General features: G+C 47.5%; 7 protein-coding genes across 8 annotated transcripts; 3 read left to right on the top strand and 4 right to left on the bottom strand.

Annotated features, from left to right (window-relative positions):
- Window positions 1-89: 89 nt before the first annotated feature.
- On the top strand, window positions 90-1,425 carry LOC132257962 (nonsense-mediated mRNA decay factor SMG9). Its single transcript, XM_059755043.1, has 2 exons — window positions 90-222; window positions 283-1,425. Exons 1-2 carry the CDS (start codon window positions 181-183, stop codon window positions 1,423-1,425), a joined length of 1,185 nt encoding a protein of 394 aa, XP_059611026.1. The 5' UTR covers window positions 90-180.
- A 6-nt stretch (window positions 1,426-1,431) lies between these two features.
- Window positions 1,432-5,129, bottom strand: LOC132258504 (uncharacterized). The gene is made up of 5 exons (XM_059755834.1): window positions 5,103-5,129; window positions 3,411-3,677; window positions 2,955-3,354; window positions 2,102-2,512; window positions 1,432-2,042 (listed from the first exon to the last, which is right to left on the bottom strand). The coding sequence occupies exons 1-5, from the start codon at window positions 5,127-5,129 to the stop codon at window positions 1,432-1,434; spliced, it is 1,716 nt and encodes a 571-aa protein (XP_059611817.1).
- LOC132257963 (endoplasmic reticulum-Golgi intermediate compartment protein 2) lies at window positions 3,580-11,229 on the bottom strand. 2 transcript variants are annotated; one of them, XM_059755045.1, is made up of 6 exons: window positions 11,053-11,229; window positions 10,855-10,992; window positions 10,314-10,796; window positions 10,143-10,253; window positions 7,176-7,467; window positions 3,580-3,677 (listed from the first exon to the last, which is right to left on the bottom strand). In XM_059755045.1, the coding sequence occupies exons 1-5, from the start codon at window positions 11,150-11,152 to the stop codon at window positions 7,199-7,201; spliced, it is 1,101 nt and encodes a 366-aa protein (XP_059611028.1). In that variant the 5' UTR covers window positions 11,153-11,229; the 3' UTR covers window positions 3,580-3,677; window positions 7,176-7,198. The 2 variants fall into 2 exon arrangements, with proteins under 2 accessions (XP_059611028.1, XP_059611027.1); XM_059755044.1 differs by lacking the exon at window positions 3,580-3,677 and having other exon boundaries at window positions 7,133-7,467.
- LOC132258503 (helix-loop-helix protein 1-like) lies at window positions 5,958-6,713 on the top strand. The gene has a single exon (XM_059755833.1). The coding sequence runs from the start codon at window positions 5,958-5,960 to the stop codon at window positions 6,357-6,359; it is 402 nt and encodes a 133-aa protein (XP_059611816.1). The 3' UTR covers window positions 6,360-6,713.
- LOC132257961 (uncharacterized) lies at window positions 8,136-10,149 on the top strand. Its single transcript, XM_059755042.1, has 2 exons — window positions 8,136-8,399; window positions 8,880-10,149. Exons 1-2 carry the CDS (start codon window positions 8,214-8,216, stop codon window positions 10,035-10,037), a joined length of 1,344 nt encoding a protein of 447 aa, XP_059611025.1. The 5' UTR covers window positions 8,136-8,213; the 3' UTR covers window positions 10,038-10,149.
- A 48-nt stretch (window positions 11,230-11,277) lies between the features above and the next one.
- LOC132257352 (ATP-dependent RNA helicase DDX47) lies at window positions 11,278-13,019 on the bottom strand. Its single transcript, XM_059754214.1, has 3 exons — window positions 12,854-13,019; window positions 12,528-12,786; window positions 11,278-12,340 (listed from the first exon to the last, which is right to left on the bottom strand). The coding sequence occupies exons 1-3, from the start codon at window positions 13,001-13,003 to the stop codon at window positions 11,295-11,297; spliced, it is 1,455 nt and encodes a 484-aa protein (XP_059610197.1). The 5' UTR covers window positions 13,004-13,019; the 3' UTR covers window positions 11,278-11,294.
- Window positions 13,020-13,182: 163 nt separating this feature from the next.
- LOC132257960 (signal recognition particle receptor subunit alpha homolog) lies at window positions 13,183-15,419 on the bottom strand. Its single transcript, XM_059755041.1, has 4 exons — window positions 15,204-15,419; window positions 14,627-15,144; window positions 13,752-14,563; window positions 13,183-13,690 (listed from the first exon to the last, which is right to left on the bottom strand). Exons 1-4 carry the CDS (start codon window positions 15,318-15,320, stop codon window positions 13,260-13,262), a joined length of 1,878 nt encoding a protein of 625 aa, XP_059611024.1. The 5' UTR covers window positions 15,321-15,419; the 3' UTR covers window positions 13,183-13,259.
- Window positions 15,420-15,694: the final 275 nt, after the last annotated feature.

Genomic DNA, 15,694 nt, shown 5'->3' with positions numbered 1-15,694 from the left:
CTAATTATAATTTTACTTACGTTTGTTGGGCATTTAAATATGATTTCTCACCACTCCGAGTTTTTATTCACCACACTTTCTCTAATTGAGGTTATGCGCTTTGTTTTGATGGTGTGGATTTTTGTGTGAAAATTGTTGCTGCTTATTTTCCCTATTTTCACCATCTTCTGGAGAATAAAAATGTCTGAGAGTGGAAAGAAAGCTAAGAAGTTTCCCCAACAGGTAAAATTCATAAGATACTCCTTAGTGTCTCATCGAATAAACGCTTGTTTTGTGTTGCAGAATCAACAACAGCGACTGGGGAAGAAAGTGCAGATTGCCAAGAAAGATGCGCTCAAAGACAAGCCGGAGGAGAAAAAGCCAATGATCCTGTTGAAGCCAAAAGAGAAAGTGGAAAGTGATGAGCAGGAAGCCACAGTTCCAGTTATTGCCAAGCCTCCAGTTCAAGTGGCCGTGAAGCCAGAAGCTGTGAAGGAAGAGGAACCAACTTGTCTTCCGGAGATGACGAAGCCTTGTGAGCTGATATTCTCTAATTTTGAGGTGAATAGGAAAGCTTCTGAGAATCTCAGCGAATCCAATGTCTTTTTCAAAGTTATTGGTGTGATTGGCACGAAAGGCAGCGGAAAATCTGTGATTCTTAACTTCCTGGCCCAGGAGAGATGTAAGATTTCTGATAATAGGAAGATTTTCCTGGAGAATAGAGACAGCAAAAGCTGCAGTGGACTTCAGATGTTCATCACGAGTGATCGGACAATTTTGCTGGACTTTCAGGAAGCTTTCAGCAACGAAGCTGACACGATAAAGATGATAATGTTCGCCTTGTCGCTTTGCCACGTGCTCCTGATTGTCCAGAATGACTATCTGGACATGAGCTTGATGAGGCACGTCATATTTGCCGAGATGATGAAGTTTAACACGGGAAACAGACTCTCTCCCGAAGGGCCAAAGATTATTTTCGTGAAGAATCGCACCACAGCTCAAGACATTGCGCGCGAGAGTAGGAAAATTTGGGAAAAGACTCTTGAGAAGATCTTCAGCAAGACAGAACTGAACATTTACACGGAATATCTGGAAGATTCGGCTAAGAAGGCGTCAAAGAATACCGCTAAATGCATCAAGCAGATCAATTTAATTGAATTTCCGGATCTAATGTGCAAGAACTATGTGAACTGTGTGGATCTGGACAGTGCCATTGAGCAGCTGACTTGTAGTGTCTTCAGGCAGATGAAAAATGTCTCGAGAGTCTCCCAGGCGGCATTCACGGAGAAGATGTGGTGGCAATTGGCGCTGAGTTTGGCCGAGACGCACAAAACTGAGTACTTTCTCAGGAAGTACGATCATCTCACGACTGCCATCAACTCAACGGCGGCCAGCGACGGTCATGGCAAGGATCGATACGCCCTCAATTATCACGTGGAGTCGTAGGGCGGATTACTGATAGACCGTGGCCAGAAGGGCTCTCTTGCGCTGCTCAATAGGCTTGTAGGCGTGCTGGTACACGCTGGCGAGACGCCAAATCTCCGGATAGCCGCCCTGACCAGCGCCGCCGCGCCAACAAGCGAACGGCGGCGCCAGAGTGTCGATATTGTAATTTTTCTTCGCATAGGGATCTCGCGGCTTCGGCACCTTAATGCCCTTCCTCGCCCGGGCGTGTTTATCTGAGCCGTTGGACGAGATGCTCTGGCCACAGCCACTATCCGAATCACTCCTCGTCATCTTCTTGTTCTGCTGCTGCGCCTGCTGAGCCTTCGTGTACTCACACAGTCGCATCGGACGCTGAGGCTTGGCGGAGGATCTCACTTTGGTCTCCACAAGGATCGGCGTGTGCTTGATGCACACCAGTTCACACTCATTCTGCGCTCTCTCGGCCAATTCCACGAGATTCGGAGAGCTCTTGTATGTGCGACTTAGCGGCTTAGATTGCTGCAGATCTACCGATCTGGAGACACTCTTCGGGCGACTGAGAGAGTGATCAGCTGGGACATTCATGGTCAGAGCGCTCCGGCTGCGATTTCCTCCTTCGCCACAGCAACAAGTGCGTCCTGGAATTCGTAAACGATATGTGTAAAAAAAAGTTTGATGCTGGAATAAAATTCTTTACCCAGAATGCTGGCGTTCTTTATTTCCGTCTTCTGCTTCAGCACGTCCTTGTCGAAGAAACCCTCCTCGCGCATCGTGCTAGAGAAAACTCCTCCCGAGCGGCCCGTAGCCAGAGGAGTGTTGTCGCGAGGCGTCTTGACCAGCGTGAATACCGCCGGCGCAACGGAACCATTCGAGCCGTCGATGTGCGTGGGACGCGGCGGCTCGTCTCGTGGATCACTTGGGCGATAATCCCAACAAATGGCCAAGTCCATGGGCCCCATTTTATCTTTGATTGTGATAGACGAGTGCGGCCGGTAGCCGAGAGCGGCTTTGTCCAGGGGCTGCGGTGTCACGCCGCATGTTTTGGGCCGATAAACGCGCATCTTTGTGCACTGCGTCGGGCCGGCTTTGTAGCTTTTCACGCCCACGCCTGAAAAGTGCTTCACTTTAGAAGGATTTTATGGGAATCATATTATAAACTCATTGAGTGTCTCTATGCTTTGAGTCGTTAAACTAGTTAATACAAATATTGGAATTTAGCTTGAAATGCATATTTCGATTTCGCTTTACGTTTTTCAACGGATAATAATACTATTAACACTCAATTCATTTTACAATTTCAATGTGAGTCTTGTTCATGTTTGCATTGTTTTGTGATGGTAATTTTCTTGATTTCGAAAATCCGCGATAGGAAAAATCCAGCGATAGCAGAAGATACTTAAGAGAGTGCAAAAAATTGTGAGAGGGAAATTGTCGTAACGCGCATAGTGAAATTGCCAAATCGAAATTGCGCTATATCTTGAGAATGGCTGTAAATCAATTTGAAGACATCGCGCAGCAATGATAACGACCTGCGGCGCAGAATGACTCACCTGTGGCCAGAGGAATGACGTCCAGAGCGAGTCCTGGATGGAGATCTCCGCCTGCTTGCAACTTCCTGTACGCGCAATCCATCACAGCGTCGGGTAGCGGCTGGTGCTCGAGATTCTCCTGGGCCATTTTCCTGGCCACCAGGAAATTGCAGTATGTCGCATCCATCTCGGGAGATCCTGCGCGGATCTCTTCCTCCTTCTCCTTGGCGCTCTTGGCGTCCTTCAACAGAACGCAGTTGCTGTCGTCCGCCTTGGTGGCCTCTTGGATTATGCACGGCAGCGGAGCGATGGAGTTCTTCCCACACCCACTCTCGTGATTGCTCGCCTCTGTGGGATTAGGCGACTCTGCGGCCGCGGGAAGCGATTTCCCGGCCGCGTGATCGATCGGACTGGCGGATTTCTGCGAATTTGCAATTACTAGCGGCAAATCTCTTGCGCTCGCCCACGGAAACTCACCTGTCGCGTCTGCGATTCACCCACGATTTCCGGGAGGGAGTTTCTCTTGTCGCTGGAATTGGGACACTGTCCGTTAGATTTCTTGTGCACTGTGCCTTGCGGTGCCGCGGATGAGGTGCGATTGATGAGTGCGCGCGAGTGCTTCAGCAGGTGGCCGCGGTCATTGGCAATGATTTTCGTGGAGCCCCGGCGCCGCAGTGGACGCACCACATTGTTCTTTGGCACTTCCCAATTGCACAGCGCCACGGGCCGGAATTGACACTCGAACTGAAGGATTGGCAGTGATTAATGGCGTGTTTTGCCATGAGATTTGAGGAGCATTTAGTCATATTTCATGCCGCATTCCCGAGTGAAGAGGCTAAATAAAGGGATTAGAAGGATTTACCCTACATATGTCCCTGTTTTTTAAATGCCCCCAAATCACCGGTTCTTCGTGACTGTCGAGGGGTGAACAAATGTGGAATATTCAATTAGGAAATGTTAAATATAGGATCTATATGATTTTTTTCTTTCAACCCTCTCATGATCTCAATAGACGTTGTTGGGATCTTCCTGAATAATATTACTTCTTTTTAACTGTGCAAAACTAAATAGAATATTGAGAAATGCCTGAGGAAATCATAGGTATTTCCTAAGAATTTTTTTTGCCTCTTTATTTCGATATATTTCAGAATTTCAAGTGAACTTGACACAAACAAAGCCATAAATTAATTGGCTTCTCAAAACTATTAAACTTCCCTAGTAAATCACTTATTAAACCCCTTCGTAAATGTGGATTCAGGAGGAAAATCTCTGTTTACCATCCTTTATCCCTCTATTTGACATGGGAAATCATTTCCACCACGTGTTCTTCTGCTCCTCAACTCCCGTTTTGCTGGTGTGTGCACTGAAACTAGGGGGAAACGAGTCCTCTCAGTCTCTATGGCGAAGAGGGCGAGATATCCTTGGCAGCAAATGCAGTTAAATAGCGTATTGGATTAAGGGATGACAATGAAACAAGTGTTACTTTTTTATTGATTGTCAATTAGATGAGTGTAATCCGAGAAATTGGAAATTATAATTAGGCTCGTCTAGTGGGAAATGCGCGCACGATGATCAATCTCTCCCTCGAAGGGTCACACTTGCTCAATGAAGTCCACTTTTCCGGATCATCTCACGCACTTTCGCGCGGACTCTCTGAGGACGAATTGTTCAATTTCACCCACATGCACGTGACGATAATTGTGTTAAAAATCCATTTAAGCATTTGGGGTGATGACAGCAATTGATTGAGTCTTTTCGCGCTCTCTTCACACTCTTTGCAGTGCACTTTGTGGGATGGATTCTTGTGAATAATTTAGCAAACATCTCAATCTTTTATGCTTTTCTGTGTGGACAAATTATCATATTTTCCCCATATGCACGTGCCGATGGTGGAAACCTTGTGCACATCACTGGAAGATTGATTGTGGGCTTGTCACCAGAGAAAATTGCTCCTGTCGCCATAATTACTATTTACAACCGCATCACCCCTTCGCTGAGAAGTCTCTCAAGCCCCTGACTTTCGCACTTGAACCCTTTTGCATCACTTTGTGCCACCCGAGACGCGAAAATCACTGTAATTTCGCCACGGATGATGATTTCGGTGATTACAAATGATGGGAAATGCTGATGAATTTGCACAGAACAGCCAAAAAAGTGCTTCTTCATTACCTGATTGCTGTGAAAATTTCGAGACATTGCTAAAAATGGCTTCAATACAACCAAATTATCTATGAAAAGATGAACATTTTGATACAAAACCACTTTCAGCACTGAACTATGGACTTATTTGTTAGGAAGAAAGGACAAAATAACTATAAATAATACACATAGAGAGTAATCGAATCTAAATACACATTAAATAGCATTCGCCATAGCGACCATTCCCCACTTCTTCCCTTTTCGAGGAATCTCTCTGCCTTGTTTGCCAGGAAATATTCCTCTTTTCCAAATGGCTGACAACAAAAGATTTGTTATGTCGATTGCGCGGAGAAGAATATTGAGGACAAGAACTAGAAATGCAAATTCACCTTGTCAAGGTTTTCTTCACTATTATCACGATATGAGAGAAATTGCGTATGATGAAAGTCGCCATTGGCTGAGGGTGAATCCTTTGGGGTGGGCTTTGCTCGCTCTGCCGCTGCGAATGTACCAATCGGAGGAGCGCTGCTCTCTCTTTCACCCTCAGCTCAATTTTCCTCTCGCGCGCGAAGAGATGCTGCGGACATTTCCCTGGGAAAAACTATCCTCAGTAGATGTCAGAGATTTCACGCGGAAAGTCACCCTTTTCTGTGATTCACGCTGAAAAGAAATATATCATCTCGCGGCCAAAGTCTCGAAGGGACATCAAATATTTAATTTAACTGCATATTGAGGAACGTGACAGAAATTCCTCAATTGGAGTTGAGTGCGAAATTGTGTACTTTTCCCACTATTTGCTCTCGCCTAAAGTGCTTCGGCATGGCGCGTGTTTGGTGATACAATTACGGGTGAACAAACGAAGGGTTGTGCAGGTGGCAGAGTCAAATGGTGTACGACATCGACGCTATAATTCCCACACAGAATGCAGCTCTGGCGCGGAGTACAACGGCCGCCGTGGCCATGGGAATGGAGGCCATGAATGCCGCCACAACTAGCGTCCCGGCGCGCCGCAAGGCCTACGCCGCGGACCCCGCGGCCGGCGTCCAGGCCTCAGACCTGGCGGGCTTGTCACGCGAGGAGCGGCGCCGCCGGCGTAGGGCGACGCAGAAGTACAGAACGGCGCACGCGACGCGTGAGAGGATTCGCGTGGAGGCCTTCAATGTAGCTTTCTCGGAGCTGCGGAAACTTCTGCCCACACTACCGCCTGACAAGAAGCTGTCCAAGATCGAGATCCTGAAGCTGGCCATCTGCTACATCGCCTATCTCAACCATGTGCTGGAAACATAGTGAGAGAACGTCTTCCGGGGAATTCAGTGTCCTTTTTGGCTCAACGAAACGCCGAGTTTTCAGATCATGAGCCAATAGAAAGGTTTTGCATTTAAGAGTTTTATAAACACACTTAGAACGCTTAGGATAGAGAAGAAAGGCTGAATTCTCGAGCCTCATTCGCAAAGTCAAGCTTTGGACATTTTGATTAGAGAAAAATGGGGCAGAATTAGCCAAAATGTTTCTTTGCCGGACTATAAAACGTTCTAACTAGATATACACAGAAATACATCATAATAAATAGTAATGTTGACAGAAATTATAATTTTCGCATTTCAGATTTCCCCCAATATATCGTAAACTCTACGCTATGAACACAAGACAATGCTTAAATTTCCTTTGAACATAAGCTCTAAATTACTATATTAAACTATAACTTTGAGGGAAATTCACATAATTTCAAAATCATTCTATTTCTTGACCTATATTTTGATTATTATTCTGCGGGAATGGAGGGAAAAATTGTCAGATAAGATTAAATAAAGATAATGCCGAGTGTGTGTAATCTCTCAAGGGCCAGCCAGTCTAGAATAACACTGAATTCAACAGAGAACTTTCTGAGCAGCCCCTCGATAAATCTCCCTTGCGAGGCCCCATCTGGAGAAGTGCTTTCGCCCCGCCAGAGCAATTCTTCCCTCGCATTTTCCACCTGATGTCCTCATAAACACTCTGTCGAAATCAATTGAACGGCGCATTCTTCCGAGAGCAGAATGAAAACAGTCTCTTGATGTTGTAAATTTACAATAAAAATATATATTTAAAATATTACAATCATACCTATTCATCCAATCGCCGATAGTCTAGAGATTCTCAACTCGCTCAGCGTTGTGCGTCTTTCCATTTTGCATTGACTCAGCGACACTGGGATGCATGAATTGTATGAAGCTCCAGAGATGCTGCAGAATGTTGTTGATAAAGCCGGATATCACAACGATACCCGCAATGATGGAGCACAGTCGCACGATGAACTGCACGGGATTGTCACGATCGTGACGGACGATCACTTTGAGCGCCGCCACGTCGTACTTGAAGTAGAGTCCAGGAATTCCGTGGGATCCCTTATCGTGATCTGCGCGAGGGAGGAGGAGATAAGGGTTGGAACGCATAAACATTGTAAATTCTCTGGCATTGTGATTGTCACACTAATTGAAATACTAAGACAGGCGCTCTCGCTTCACTATATAAAATCATTATTGCCGCCACACTTCTGTATGTGCATATCATTCCCTTATCAATACTCCATGATGATAAGGCCACACATGGGAAATTATGACTATTCTTCACGAGTTCCTCGACTCCTCCCGGACTCATTCTATCATTGTGGAGGGCAACAATATGTATCAGAGAGATTCGAAAGCGATTACCTGTCCTTATCGCCTTCTATATATACAAGATAAATTGCTATTATTGCTCTAATCATTCCCAACTTTTTCTCTCCACCAAGAGCTTCTCATTCAGTGTGAATTGAGACGTCACAGTGAGTGGAATTCTGTTAATTGCACAGCGCTAAATTCTGACTGTCGAGTGACAATAATTTTCTTGAGCTCTAAAAAGTCGTGGGAAAGTGCGCTGTTCTTCATCCCCGGGACGCGATGAAGAAAAACGACTCGAGTGTCTTTGGGACAGTGTTCTCGACTCCCCAGAATGACCACAGTGAGCGCCATATTGTGCAGCGGGGCGCGGAGAATTGGTGCGAGAGGCAGCAGAAGAACAAGCCGCAGAGCAACTCCGTGGCCGGAGGTAGGTTCCCTTGCCAATCTCCCCTGGCCGAGCGACTAAGAAGCATTCATCTTCATTTCATCAGGAATCTTTCTGATGCTCGCGAGTGGTCTCCACATTGGCTGGAGCATCGGCAGTCCGAATCTGCAACTTCAGGTGTGGTTCGAAAACGTTCCCGACGGCGAAATCATCCTGGCTCTGTCTTCATGGTTTATCGGAGCAGTTATAGGCAGTTTTATTGCCCTCTTCATTTTGCCAATGTGGGAGAAGAAGACAATCTACGTGCGTATTTTTTATTTCTACAATGCTAATCGTGAAGAGTGCCAGATATCTAGAAAATCGCAAAAAAGCCATAAGAGCTTTTTTATACTCTTTGACACGTATTTATGCTTAAAATGATAGCTTTTAACTTGGCAGAAAATCATTAAATGAAAATCTATTAGAATCTCATATGACAATCCCTTATGCTATGTTCATTCTGATATCAATACATATTTTTCATATAAATTTTGCAAAACGCATGACTTTCTAAAGCATAAGTAAACGATAATGAAGAACTTTGAACAAAATTCACACGATATTAGGAGTGTGAACAAAACACATTAATTTAATTGATTAAGACTTAAGACGAAATCTTAAGATATGCCACAATTTAAGCAACTTTCAATTTGATTAGAACATGATTCTTCGAGTGCACTTTTCACGATTGTCTCTGTATTTTGAAGATGCTCTTCGGTATTGAACAAATGTGCCTCTTTGCAGTACGTCGGAGCATTTATCTCTGTGATAGGCAACGCACCGCTAATTGGCTTTCCAAATGAAAGTATTGTGATAATTCTATGCCGCATTCTGGCTGGAGTATCTCACGGTTTCATCTACATAACAACCATAATTCACGCTTCAGAGAATGCCATTAAGGAGATTCGCGGGCTCATTCTCGCCTCCATCCACTTTTGTATCATCGCATCGGTCTTCACCACGTCAATCATGATGGCAATTGGTCAGGAGGCGGTCGACTCCGACGGTTACGAGCCAAACATGGTGATCGGAATCATCGGGACGGTGTATTCACTGTTGGCAGCCATGTGTGTGCCTTGTCTCACCTACGAATCCGTGGTGTTTCTGATCGAGCGCCAGCGCTACAGCGAAGCCATCAGAAACATAATAAAGCTGCGGAATGAATCCGTGGAAACGTGGGAGATCAAGAACGATTTCGACGAGATGAAGCTCATGGTTGTTGAGGATGTTCGCACGTCCAAGTCAATCTTCAAGGATGGAAACTTGCGACCGCTCTTTCTGTTGCTGCTCGTCAAGTTCCTCTTCATCCTGTCCTTCAACTACAGCCTCAACATGATCAAATTCCTGGCCGTGGACGAGATTCTCATGGGTCACTGGAGTTCAGCTTGGCTCTTCGGCATTCGCCTAACAGCCGGCACTTTCGCGCTGTGCTTCATGGACGTCTTTGGGCGCAGGATCTTCCTGGCCGTCTCAGCGGGAGGAACATCAATCAGCCTGCTGATCTATGGCTTCCTCAATCTCGGCGCCTTGGATGGAAGTTACGTGGGAATAATAGCGTCTGAAGTATTTCTGGGCCTGGGTTTGGGATCTGTGGCAGATGTCCTCTTCTCGGAGGCCTTCTCGTCCAGGAAGAAGGTCCTCTCGATGATCGTGGTGACAGTGTTTGACTATGTCATCCAAATGGCCCTCATACTCAGCTTCCTCAACGTGCCGACGCGATCTTACGAGGACGCCTTCGTCTTCACCACCGGCGGCCTCATGATCGTCATCACCATCTTCTTGTACCTTCAGCTCCCCGAGACGCGCTACATGTCTCTCAGACAGACGCGCGATGAGTTCAGGCTCGTGGGGAATGCCACGTACTCACGCCAGCAGCCGCCGCAGGGCATCACATCGGCATAGGACGAACGTAAGGACACAATCTGTGATAATTCCCTGACCCCCAATTTCAACCTTCCCCGCTAATCGATAACGCAACAATTGAGCACTTCTTGCACATGCACTTACTTATTGGTCGGGAGTTTTCCTTCACGGAGTACTGGAATGTCTTGGTGACGGAGAGCAGAGAGTGAATGTCCGTTGGCACAACTTCCAGGAAATATTGTGCCATTGTCGTGCCTAAAATGTCATCCACAAGAGTCAACTAATTTAATAAAGCCCTTTTTTTGTACTACTCACTGTCCGCGATGATCTTCTCGTCTCCCTCCAGGGGATGAACGATGCCCGGCATCATCGGCCCAAAGCTGAATCTGTTCACGCGATGCGACATATTGAGCGGTGTATCATCGAAGATGGAGCTGAGGTGAATGTGCCCCCTTGGGAAGTGAATACTCTTGCCGGCCGTGATGTGAAAGTTCCCGGAAACCTTGTTTGTCGTGAGTGTTCCGTGGATTCGACATGCATCGAAAGGCTTGTCCGGCTTCACTTCCCTCTCAGGCATTGCGGCGAAGTGTCTGGAATCGCTCTTGTACAGAATGTGCGCCAGAGAGTGATATTCCTCCCTCAAGTACGAATTGAGATGCTTAACGTACTGGAAGTGCGTTAGCTGATTCCCATCCAGTTCCCACCACGTATCCTCCTCTTCCAGACTCCCGAATGAGAACACATTTTGGTGCGTGGAGTCAAAGATATCCGCCCCGATCCGTGCACAAGGCGTTGCAACTGAAAGCCAGGAAAATATAACAATGTTTGTCAACACTTTCCGGGGATGTTTGTTTACCTGTGAGATCAATGTTTATCTGCAATTTGGTGTCCAAATCAGCGTCAGGAGCAAACTTAAAGATGAGCTTGCTCTCCAGGAAGTAGTTGATCTCCTTCCAGATCAAGTAGAAAATCACAGTGCGGCTTATGATGGACACTGTATGGAGGAAAATTCATACAACCTTTGACGGCAATGGAGACACCGTGGCAAACTTACGTGTTCCGCCGATTCTCGTGGTTTTTGTGTACTTCTCACGGATCTGCGGGAAGGCATCCAGACTCTTGACGATATCCACACGTTTTCTTTGGCGAAGCATCAATGGAAGTTAACAAATCACACGGGAAAAACATATAAATCATCCACACCGACACGGACAAGACAGCATGAATCACTCCTTTGAGGTTATGTTCAATTTTATCCAGGGAAAATTGTCAACAAATATTTAAATTCAACGGTATTTATTTCCTCTTCATCTTCTTGAATTTCCCACCTTTCGCTCCCTGTGAGCTCTTTATCCTCTTCCTCACACCCACAAATTGCTCCGTGTCGTCGTCACTTGCATCGGCATTCTTCCTCTTCCCGCCACTCTTGCGATCCTCAATCTCCTTCAGCGCAACTTTAGCTGCGCGCTGCGCTTCGCCAATCCGCTCCTGGAGCACCATCACCTCGTCCTTGTCGCACGGATACTGTTCCAGCTGCTTCCCAATCAAGTGTTCAATACGCTGATACAACTCCACGTCGTATTGCGTGACGAACGTGATTGCCTTTCCCGATCGTCCAGCACGAGCTGTTCGGCCCACACGATGGATGTAGTCCTTGCTGTGCGTGGGGATGTCGAAGTTCAGCACGACGTCCACGTGAGGAATGTCCAGACCTCTCGAAGCCACGTCAGTGGCGATCAAAATCGAGCGACTCTTCGCCTTGAACTTGTTCAGTGCCGCCAGTCGCTTGTTTTGCGACATCTGGCCATGCAGCGGCACCGCCGCCAGGCCCAGTTCTCTCAACATGAGCGCCGTCCGCAGAGTGTTGTTGCACGTGCTGCAGAAGATCATGAAACTGTTCCCCGCGAGTTCATTCAGGACGTGCACCAGATAAACATCCTTGAACTTGGCCGGGACGAAGACGTACTTCTGCTGAAGCTTGTCTACTGTCTGATACTTGCTAGATACTTCCACCTTCACAGGATCTCGTAGACAAGCTCTCTGCAATTTCCTCACTTTGCTCGTCATTGTGGCGCTGAAGAGAAATGTGCGGCGCTCTCGCGGAATTTCCTTCAATATCTTGTCCAATTCCACCTCGAAGTCCATGTTGAGGATGCGATCTGCTTCATCCATCACGAGATATTTTATCCTGTCGAGGTCAAATCCCTTCGTGTTCTCCAAATGGTCTATCAAGCGTCCGGGCGTGGCGATGATGATGTGAGGGCGCTTTGCCAGCTGCAGAGATTGCGCTGTCATGTTCATTCCGCCCACAATTACAGCCACTTTCAGCCCGATTCCGCTTCCTGCAACACACAAGATCACATCCCATTGAAATCCAGAACATTTGAAGAGAAGAAAGTATAGAGTTTTACAGGAAATTCAGTGGTAGTGACGAAGTGAGTTGTTATCTCATCATTTCTTGCATCAAAAATCTCTTATCATCATTCAAAAGTCAAGACAGATGTAATTGAGAAATCATTCCAAACTCACCCAACGCCTTAAACTGATCTCCAATCTGGTCAGCCAATTCTCGCGTTGGTGTCAGGACGAGAGCGAATAGGGATTGTGGAGTTTCCATTAGCGATTGCAGAATTGGCAAGGCGAATGCTGCAGTCTTTCCTGAGCCCGTCTCAGCTAAACCTATCACGTCTTTTCCTTGGAGCGCCAGTGGAATGGCTTCCCGCTGAATCTTGCTAGGAGACTTCCATTTCAGCTCTGCACAGGCTCCACAGAGAACATCATTCAGTCCCTGCAAATTTCAGAAGCGAAACCACGTGTATGACAAACACTCAAACATAAACAATCTCATTTCTTACCAAATCCTGCCAAGTCAGTGAAGATTCTTTACTCTCCGCATCCGCCCCATTCTCCTCCACGTCGCTAACACCATTTCCAACCCCATTCTCAAGGGATTCAACACTTTTTTCGCTGATTTCTGAGCCGCTCTCCACTTCAGAGTCAGACATTGTTAAGGTTATGTTGTACTGACATCAGCGCTTGCTGCGGACAGCACAGAAAGCAGGAGCAAAAATTCAAACTTTTTCTCATAACGACTTTTCTCACATTTTATCCAAAGCAGAGATCAAAGGCAAAATTAAAACTTTTCCCAGGAACCTGGACACAATTTTCACCTCTAAAATGCATGTTCAATGTCAACGGTCATTTATTTTCATTTCACTCTCTTCCAACACCGAAAAATTGGGGTAACAATCTTCTCTCCTTTCATTTCATTAAAGCATGAACCACTGCCTTCGCGTTGAGCGCCTTGAGGTCAGTGTAGGTCTGTCCAGTACCCACGAAGACGATCGGCTGTCCGGTGATGTAAGTCATCGATATGGCGGCGCCCACTTTGTCGTCAATTGTATCGAACTTCGTGAGCACAATGCCGTCGATGATGTGAGGATTGTCATTGGACGAGTAATCGGCCAGAGCCTGGTTGAACTTCACCAGTTGATCCACCGCCTCATTGCCCACGAGTGCCTCGCCGACGAACAGCACCAAGTCCGGCTCGTTGACTTTGATCAGCTTCGTGAGAGCGCGCATCAGAGGCTCGTTGTCCTGCATGCGACCAGCTGTGTCCACGAGCACCACATCGATGCCCGAATCCTTGGCGAAGCGGATGGCTTCCATGGCAATCCCGGCAGCGTCCTTTCCTGCAATTCAAATCCACAGCATTAGACACTCAAGCAAACAAGCATTTCTTTTCACTCTCACCATATCCTTTCTCGTAGAGCTGAACCATCTGCACTCCTCCGTGTTTCTCGGCCGGATGCAGAGCGTTGAGATGGCGAGTGTGAGTCCTCAACTGCTCCACAGCGCCCGCTCTGAACGTGTCGCAAGCGGCAATCAGGACACTCATGTTATTCTCGATGAGCCAGAAGCAAATCTTGGCCAGGTTCGTGGACTTCCCCACGCCATTCACACCGCAGAACGTCATCACGTACGGTCTCTGGCTCTTCTTCGCCTCTAGACAGTCTCGCAAGATATCCACGCGACGCTTGGGCGAGAGAATCTGCACCAGCGCCTCCGTGAGAGTCGTCTTGACCGTGGCGGCGATCGTGTCGAACGTCCCGAGGACCCTGCCCTCGAGTTTCGTGGCCACAGAATCGCAGAGCTTGCCGGAAATGTCCGCTGCCACGTTCTTCGAGATGAGGTGATCCCTCAGCTTGTCCAACGTCGGCAGCATGTCGTCCTGCGTGAGATTCTTCGAGCCCACGAGTCCGCGGAAGAGCGAGAACATCCCAGAAGGCTTCTTAGCAGTTGTCCTGGCGGTACTGACCTTCGTCTCGGTCTCGGCATCGCTGGAGGACTCCTCATAGTCCTCTTCCTCCTCACTCTCCACCTCCAGATCCTGAATGCCGCCGCGCATAGTGCCAATCATCTCGTTGTTGGCCGTGAAGTCGCTCTTCACGTCCTCGGGCTTGTCCTTGGAGCGATCCAGAGTGGCGAGGTCCTTATTGGTGCCTCCCAATTCCCACACGCGCGGCTTCTTGCCCGCCTTGTCTTGCGGCGACTTTGGTGACTTCCTACAAACAAACGAAAAGAGATTGTCTCTCGGCCGAAAGTGAAAGTGACCTCGCGCAACTTACTTGTTTTGCGGCTTGCCTTTGCCAGACAACTTCTCCGCCAGCTTCCGACGATTGGCCGCGATTACGTCCTCGTTGAGACCATTGGGACTCGCCTCCTCGGGCTGCTTCTCCTCCTTCACCTCCACAATCTTCACGGACTTCTTCGCCTGGCCGTTCTCCTTGGGCTCTCCCTTGCGCTCTATCATAGACGCCACAGTCTTCTTGGACTTCAGCGAGTCCTCGTACGAGCGCATCTGCTTCGGCAGCTTCATCTGCGCCTTGCCCCACTCCTCGGCCGCCCGCAGTACGGCTCCGTACTCCGCCTGGAAGTCGAAGAGCCGGAAATTTTTGCTGTCAGCCCGCAGTTCATTCTTGTATTTGTCCCTGAACTCCAGATGGATGTCGCTGAGGAACTTGTCCACGTAGCCCAGCTGTAAGATCTTCTGGAACGCCACCACGAAGACCAGCTCAAACTCATTGTCCAGCTTGTACTGCAGCGTGAGTCCGTTGTGGTCGAAGGCATTCTTCCCGGTGCGTTCCTGCGACGGGGAGAGACACGTGAAAAAGACGAATCCGGAAGCGAGTGGACAGAACTCACCTGAAGAATGACGCTGCGAATCAGTGCATTGACTGACGGGGCGAAAATCTCATTGGTCCCACGGAAGCACCACAGCACGATCCCACCCTTGGTGAAGATTGTGAATAAATCAAGCATGTTGGACAGGAAATCAACACAGAATCCCAGGGAATCACAAAAACACAGAACTGCTGCCCACGAAAGTACACGTCATTTGTCGTGAGGCGCTGAGAGCGCGCGTGTAGACAATGCGCTTTTTCTACCGCGTAGAAAATCAATGCGAAAACAGGAGGAGAATAATTGAATTTCCACTTGCGAACCCGCAATTAATCACTTTGATAAATATGAAGCAGATTTAGAAGAGAATGAAAATATCAATAGAAATGTTTTCTTCATTTTGATTGAAAATAAAAATACAGGAATGCGTCGTAAAATATTGAATCTCTTGCGGCTGTCAAATGTGGCCATCGGCCACTCGAAGTTGACCGAAGAGAGCAAAACCGATTGGAAGT

Source organism: Phlebotomus argentipes, unplaced genomic scaffold (assembly GCF_947086385.1).
Source record: "Phlebotomus argentipes unplaced genomic scaffold, Phlebotomus argentipes genome assembly scaffold_4, whole genome shotgun sequence".
Lineage (NCBI taxonomy): Eukaryota > Metazoa > Arthropoda > Insecta > Diptera > Psychodidae > Phlebotomus > Phlebotomus argentipes.
This window is presented reverse-complemented; position numbering and strand designations above follow the sequence as displayed.

Bases quoted from the DNA above. Each gene is read 5' to 3' on its own strand.
- LOC132257960 (XM_059755041.1), bottom strand. From the start codon at position 15,320: ATGCTTGATTTATTCACAATCTTCACCAAGGGTGGGATCGTGCTGTGG. The intron at 15,145-15,203 runs GTGAGTTCTGTC...TCCCCGTCGCAG, and splicing joins TTCGCAGCGTCATTCTTCAG to GAACGCACCGGGAAGAATGC. The intron at 13,691-13,751 runs GTGAGAGTGAAA...TTTGAATTGCAG, and splicing joins GCTCTACGAGAAAGGATATG to GAAAGGACGCTGCCGGGATT.
- LOC132257963 (XM_059755045.1), bottom strand. From the start codon at position 11,152: ATGCTTCGCCAAAGAAAACGTGTGGATATCGTCAAGAGTCTGGATGCC. The intron at 10,993-11,052 runs GTAAGTTTGCCA...TCCTCCATACAG, and splicing joins CACGAGAATCGGCGGAACAC to TGTCCATCATAAGCCGCACT. The intron at 10,254-10,313 runs GTGAGTAGTACA...ATGACATTTTAG, and splicing joins CGAGAAGATCATCGCGGACA to GCACGACAATGGCACAATAT.
- LOC132257352 (XM_059754214.1), bottom strand. From the start codon at position 13,003: ATGTCTGACTCTGAAGTGGAGAGCGGCTCAGAAATCAGCGAAAAAAGT. The intron at 12,787-12,853 runs GTAAGAAATGAG...TGAAATTTGCAG, and splicing joins CACTGACTTGGCAGGATTTG to GGACTGAATGATGTTCTCTG. The intron at 12,341-12,527 runs GTGAGTTTGGAA...TGTGTGTTGCAG, and splicing joins AGATCAGTTTAAGGCGTTGG to GAAGCGGAATCGGGCTGAAA.
- LOC132258504 (XM_059755834.1), bottom strand. From the start codon at position 5,129: ATGTCTCGAAATTTTCACAGCAATCAG. The intron at 3,678-5,102 runs GTAATGAAGAAG...CCAATCCTTCAG, and splicing joins GAAATTTTCACAGCAATCAG to TTCGAGTGTCAATTCCGGCC. The intron at 2,513-2,954 runs GTGAGTCATTCT...AGCACTTTTCAG, and splicing joins CGTCATTCCTCTGGCCACAG to GCGTGGGCGTGAAAAGCTAC.
- LOC132258503 (XM_059755833.1), top strand. From the start codon at position 5,958: ATGGTGTACGACATCGACGCTATAATTCCCACACAGAATGCAGCTCTG.
- LOC132257961 (XM_059755042.1), top strand. From the start codon at position 8,214: ATGCTCGCGAGTGGTCTCCACATTGGCTGGAGCATCGGCAGTCCGAAT. The intron at 8,400-8,879 runs GTGCGTATTTTT...GCCTCTTTGCAG, and splicing joins GGGAGAAGAAGACAATCTAC to TACGTCGGAGCATTTATCTC.
- LOC132257962 (XM_059755043.1), top strand. From the start codon at position 181: ATGTCTGAGAGTGGAAAGAAAGCTAAGAAGTTTCCCCAACAG. The intron at 223-282 runs GTAAAATTCATA...TTTGTGTTGCAG, and splicing joins CTAAGAAGTTTCCCCAACAG to AATCAACAACAGCGACTGGG.